Genomic DNA, 6264 nt, shown 5'->3' on the forward strand with positions numbered 1-6264 from the left:
AGGAAAAGAGCCCGATACACTGGTGCTTCCTCCGCCCCTGTCCCGCCCTGGAACACCCCCGCCACACCCCAAAACGCCCCCGCCACACCCCCGGAATGCCCTTGCCACACCCCCATAGGGAGCGTGCCTGGTGCGTCGCGCAGCCCTTCCCCCCGCCCCCTTGGAGTGGTATTCTGAGGGACACTGCCTCTATCTAACATGCAGGTTTCCATTTCACATTTGTGACTAATCATGACATGAAGAGTGCCCTGTGGTGTGCAAGCAAGGGACTCTCTATCTAGCTCAGGATCCTGCTTGCAAATTGTCCAGACAGGTTATGTTGGCAGGCTCACAGGATAGGGCTTGAAGGTAACAGATCTCCCTTTCGCCTGCTATTCAGTGGTACACTGCCTTTGGATGTGGAAGTTCTATTTATCTTTTCTTCTCCTGTTCTTGGGAGGTCTGTCCATCTGAATCCTAGTTGCAGGGAGACAAGTAATCAGATAGGGCTTTTGCGTCTTTCTTTCTGGGCTTCCCATCAGCATCCACCGGGCGGGGGCAAGGCGGTCCGGACACCGGACTTGAGTGGACCATTGGGTGGGCCTGAGCTTTGTTTTTCTGGTGTTCTTCTCAGCAGGGGCGTATCTAGCTACAATCTAGCAACCCCCCACCCCCACCCCGCCACAACTGTAGGAGAGATCCAGGAAGAAAGCTCCCCCCGTCCCCAGGGCATGTGGATTCTGAAAAAGAGTGCTAAAGGGCTTAGACAGGAGAGGCAGGAATGGGGGTGATCTGGCATGCTGGGCTGAGAAGCATGCCCCCCCCCCCCCGGCCTCTCCTGTCCCAGCCTGAAAGGGCTCAGACAGAAGAGGCGGGGTGGGGGGGAGTGAAAGGGCAGCAGTTGGACAGATGCAGACAAAGCTTTCCTTCCCGGGCTTGCTTCTGCCGCCCTCTGCTTGCTTCTGATGGGGAGGCTGTGGGGAGACTGGCCAAACACGTGACACTGGAAAGTGGCGCTTGGGTTGTCTGTCCCCCCCTAGATACGCCACTGCTTCTCAGCTACGGTAGCTGAGTGAAACCTTCCTGTTCCCATGCGGTTTACCTTTATTTATTTATTTATTTATTTATTTATTTATTTATTTATTTATTTATTTACTTACTTACTTACTTACTTACTTACTTACTTACTTACTTACTTATTTATTACATTTATATACCGCCCTCCCCCGAAGGGCTCAGGGCGGTGAACATGAATATACAAATAGAGCACAAAATAAAATCAATAAATCTCAGATCATTAAATAAATCATAGTAAATGGCTCTATAGTCTTTGAATCATTAAAACCCCATTAAAAGCAGCGTATTAATATCAAATACAATAAATAATACAATACTTTGAACGTCAGTGACTACAAACAGTGGAGGTGGGGTTGCCTTTATGCACTTTGGCAATACCTGGGTGGTTCCAGTGGGGGACCAGGTGTGGAAAGCCAGACAGATCCTCAGCCTGATCCAGCAGGGCTCTCATTTCCAAACGTGTGTCCTGAAATCCCCCAGTGAAACTGCACAGATTTCTCCTGAAGTTACAAAACGGCTTCTGGCTTCACACTCCCATCATGCAAAGAACACTTGTGCTGAGCGACAAGAGGCCAAAGGGGGACCTTCTGTGGCTTGGAAGGGATTTTCAAATGTCGACATTTGGACCCCTTTAGTTGAGACATTCACATTTCCAGACCCTCTAACATTTTACAGAAGAAAACTGGGGCTCCGCTTGCCGTGAGTCCTGCTTCTGCTCCCTAAAGCCTCCTTTTTCTCAGCTGGCAAAGGATTTATTCTGCTTCCTGTATTGATTTACACATGCAAATCCTGCCTCCGGTTGATTTAAAAGCCAGGAGGGCAATTGTGGCCAAGCAGTACTAGGAAAATGGAAACTGCTGGCAGTATATTACCAGCTTCTAGAGAGCCCAAGGAACCCTCAAAAGGCCCTCACATTTTATCCTGCGCTTCTTCTTAGGTATCAAACTTGCGGCCCTCCAGATGTTATGGACTACAGTTCCCATCATCTGCCAGCATGATGCTGGCAGGGGATGATGGGAACTGTAGTCCATAACATCTGGAGGGGCGCGAGCTTGACACCTGTGTTCTAAGGTATTTAGGGTGGCATTCATTACTCTCCTCTTCTCTGTGTTATCATCCCCAAAAACCTATGAGATACATTGGCCCCAAAATCTTCCAGTGAGCAGAGCCTGTGTCTTCCAAATCCTAGAGCGACCCTCCAGCCATTACACCATACCAGCAACTGATACCTGCAGCTTATCAGCAGGCTGTCTCCCCAAAAGGGCAAAAATAGAGACTAAGACTACAGACTCATAAGGTGGAACACTTAAAAACATAGAAACAAAGAGCTGGGAGGGACCTCAAGGATCATCTAATCCAATTCCCCCCCTCCCTCCCCTGCATACAACACAGGAAATTCACAACAGTCTCCCCACACCCCACTCCTTCTGCAGTGACTTCTGCTTTACACCAAGAGGAAGGCCAAAAAACCCCAAACACCCCCCCTTCCCTAGGATCCATGGCCAGTCTGGCCTAGAGGGAAATTCCCTCCTGACCCCAAAGTGGTGATCCGCATGGAAGAAAGGGCCATGAGAGCCAACCCCCTGACTCGCCTCTTCCATCCCTCCTTCTCACAGTCTGCCCAAGTGCACAGAATCAGCCTTGCTGTCCCCTTCCAAAGAAGCAGAGCCCTCTACCTCCCGAGGAAGCCCGTTCCATGGAGGAGCTGCTCTGACTGTCAGGATGCCCAGATCTCTTGCCGTGCTCAGATTCCAAGTCGTCTCATTTGGGTTGAGAAAGAGAGTCTGGGATTCCTGGGGACAGAGCAACTTCTTCTGGTTTGGAGGGGGAGGCGGCAGAAGAAAGGCCTGACCAAGGAGAAATGTCCGAGTCGTGCTGCCCTTCTGCACTCACCCAGCCGCAACCTGTCCCCTGTCATGGTTTGTGCTGTCACCAGCAGACATTTCCGAACATGCCCCTGGCGGAAGGAGGTGACACGAAGCTGTCGCTGCAGCGAACTGGCCACCAGGCCTGACTTCTGACCTGCAAAGGGAAAAAGGATCGGGCACTTACATAAGCGGCGCAGCAAAACTACCAGGCTGACTTTAACTTTGTGGCAAAGGCACCCCTTGTTGTCCTTCACAAACCGAGTGGGGCTGATTTGTTCATCACCAGGAGCCGAGTCAGAAGTTCAGCTGTAGCCAGAGGGATTGCAGGCTGTTTGTGGGTTCCATAACTCTGTGGCAGAATGCACTGTTTGCAGACAGAGGATCCCGGGTTCATCCCCGGTATCTCCAACTGATGGGGCTGATAAAGGCCTTTGATAACTTTTATCCATTAGAATAGGCTGTATGGTGCTGGGTAGACCGGGAGGCTGACTCAGGGTAGACACAGTGTGTAACAGGCTTTTCTCTGTGATACACCTCTGAAGATGCCAGCCACAGATGCAGGTGAAACGTCAGGAATAAGATCCACCAAACTACGGCCACACAGCCCAGAAAACCCACAACAGCCAGTTCAATCCGACCGTGAAAGCCTTCGACAATACACTGAAGGGAAAAAGGAGTGTGTAAGCCCCTCTGAGTCTCCTTACAGGAGAGAAAGGGGGGGGGGGGTAGTATAAATCCAAACTCTTCTTGTGATCTTCACAGATTTTGGGCCCCAAAAGGAGACGGCTGTCTGAGGAACATCACTAGCAAATGGGGAGTGTTGTGGGAAGAGCTGCCGTTGGACAATAATGCCTAGCATTGAGGCCGTGTGAGTCACCACTGGCCCCTTGAGCTAGAAGGCCAGTCGGAAAACCTATTATGACAGAGTTTGACCTCATTCTAACAGCCCTTCTCTGTGTGTCTGTGTGCGTGTCCCTTTTGTGTCCCCCCTCAGACAAGGAAGTCACTTGTCTCATGCCACCACATTGACCGTCAACACCAACCCAAACATCAGTATCAAGTCGGAGCCTGTTTCGCCCAACCGGGAACGCAACACGGCCACGCCGCTCTCCTCCTTTCCTCACCAGGCCCGCCACGAGCCCACGGGACGTTCGCCTGTCGACAGCCTCAGCAGCAACGCCAGCTCCTATGAGGGCAACGAGCGGGAAGACCAGTCCCGGGCCGACTTTGGCTCCTCTCTCGGCCTCTTGAGACCCACCACCGAGGCCGAGGGGGAGAACCAGTCCGTAAAGCGCATGCGCCTGGACGCTTGGGTAACATAACTGCCTCCCCCTGCGCCCCAGCTCCCTCTTCCCCCAGGGCTGCTTTTGGCTCTCACGTTATATTGTGTGCGTGGGGGAGGAGGGAGCGGGAGTCGGGGAAAATGAGGAGGGGGGTTGGGAGGGGGAGGCACAGGGAGGCGTGGGTGGGGGTGGGAAGGGGGCTTATTATAAACTGCCTGAGAAATAGCTTTAGGATTTTGTAGGCGTCCGTTCTAGCGCAGCAGGTGACATTATGCAGTACAAAGAGACTCCGGAGGATCGTCCGGGTGTCCCTAAAAATCGGATATAAATCCCTCACCGGTAACCAGACTCTCAAAGGCACTGGGCCCTGTTTGACACACTGGCTCACACTGGCCCTGTGCTAGCCCGAAACCAATAAGATAAAAACTTCTAGCATGGAAGGGAGAAGGGGATTGGGGGTGGCAGACGGACTGCAGTGGCGGCTGGGGGAGGGTGTTGCACAGAGAAAGGGGGGTTAGGTGAGAGACTTGACTAGAACATGCCAGTTATACAGTTAGTCCTAATGTTGCAAGAAGAGTGCCTTTGGATGTCAGAGTGGTTTAAAAGAACCGGAAGGGAGTTTTTCTCCAGAGGCTTTTTTGGGGTGGGTGGGACTATGCCAGGGCTGCCTCCAGATCGGGGAGCTCATGTAGCACTGCTTTAAGCTGGGGAAAGAGGGAGGGGAGGTCTTCTTCTAGTTCAGGGGTCTGCAACCTGCGGCTCTCCAGATGTTCATGGACTACAAATCCCATCAGCCCCTGCCAGCATGGTGCTGGCAGGGGCTGATGGGATTTGTAGTCCATGAACATCTGGAGAGCCGCAGGTTGCAGACCCCTGTTCTAGTTCAACCCTGCGTGGTGGGAGGGACGGTCGAAACCCTCAGTGGAATTAACCTAACATGCTTTGTATTTCACCCAGCGGCGCGTCTGGGGCGGGTGGGGGAAAGTAGAGGTCCGAATTCGTTTATCCAGGTCAGCCCAGGCTGAAGACATGCAATAGCTTTAAGAGAGTTGAATCTCTAACACAGCATTTCCCAAACCTTTCATACCTGGGGCACAGGGTTTTTTGTTTTTTTCTTCTGGATTACAGTCGGAGGCCACAGTTCATTTGGACGCTCCAAAAGGCACGCCTGTGTTTTCATGATCAGCTCCCCACCTGGCGGACGGGCAGGTCTTCGCTTTTCCGGCTTCAAGATAGCCCGGTTGATGTTGCTTCATGACATTTTACGCTCCCGCTTTCCCCCAATCAGTCAGGGCTCAGGGATTGAATCGTGGCTTCTGGGTGACGGGACTGTTCCTGGGATCTGTTTTCCCTTGCATCTGTCCGCTGTGGTTTGCGCTGCCTCGGGGGACTCCTGGTCCATCTTACCACCATAGGGAACGCAGCCCTATGTTGTCAGGGATGGAATGTGCTGGGCCAGCCCTCTTGCTGTTAGGGGCAGCATTTGGGGGGCCTCCAGCACGGCAGCTTAATTCTTCAAGGTACTCTTGTGCCTTTCTTCTAGCACACTAGCCTGCTTTGGCCCGCTTTGGCCCGCAGAGTGAGAGCTGTTGATCTCCTTCGGTAGTTTGAATCCAGTTGTCTCTGGGCAAGGGAGAGAGGGCTGCGCAGTGAAGAAACTACCAATGGATGAATGGGAACAGGCAACAAGTTGGCTAGAATAGCTGAGGAATCATTTTGAGAGTCCAGGCTGATTCCTGTGACATTCACGGGGTGGGTTTTTCCTCCTTTGCCTTGGAGCCGTTAACCAGGATTGCGAGGTTTAGTGGTGTGTCCCCCCCGCGTCCCCTTCACAAGCTAGCATCTCCTCAGAAGTTTCCAAAGCTCAGATCAAGGAGGAATGTGGCAACTTGTGTCTTGGAAGAGTTGCCCTGCGGAGACACGGACCTCTTTAGCCCATGGAGATCTTTGCTTGAGGCTGACTTGCTGACATTGTACGGTGACAAATCTGGGCTTGCCACTGAGTGTGCTTGTTAGAAAGCTGCAGTGGATCCTGGCGCTCTGTATCATATGCGTTT

At 52.3% G+C, this 6264-nt stretch overlaps 1 protein-coding gene across 9 annotated transcripts in view; it reads left to right on the forward strand.

Annotated features, from left to right (window-relative positions):
- Positions 1-4911, forward strand: part of MEF2D (myocyte enhancer factor 2D) — a 199027-nt gene extending 194116 nt beyond the window's left edge. For all 9 annotated transcript variants that reach the window (XM_048513202.1, XM_048513143.1, XM_048513158.1 and 6 more), the window contains one exon: positions 3919-4911. In XM_048513202.1, coding sequence (XP_048369159.1) covers positions 3919-4246 — 328 coding nt within the window. In that variant the 3' untranslated portion in view covers positions 4247-4911. The remainder of the gene's footprint in view (positions 1-3918) is intronic.
- Positions 4912-6264: the final 1353 nt, after the last annotated feature.

Source organism: Sphaerodactylus townsendi, linkage group LG01 (assembly GCF_021028975.2).
Source record: "Sphaerodactylus townsendi isolate TG3544 linkage group LG01, MPM_Stown_v2.3, whole genome shotgun sequence".
Classification (NCBI taxonomy): Eukaryota; Metazoa; Chordata; class Lepidosauria; order Squamata; family Sphaerodactylidae; genus Sphaerodactylus; species Sphaerodactylus townsendi.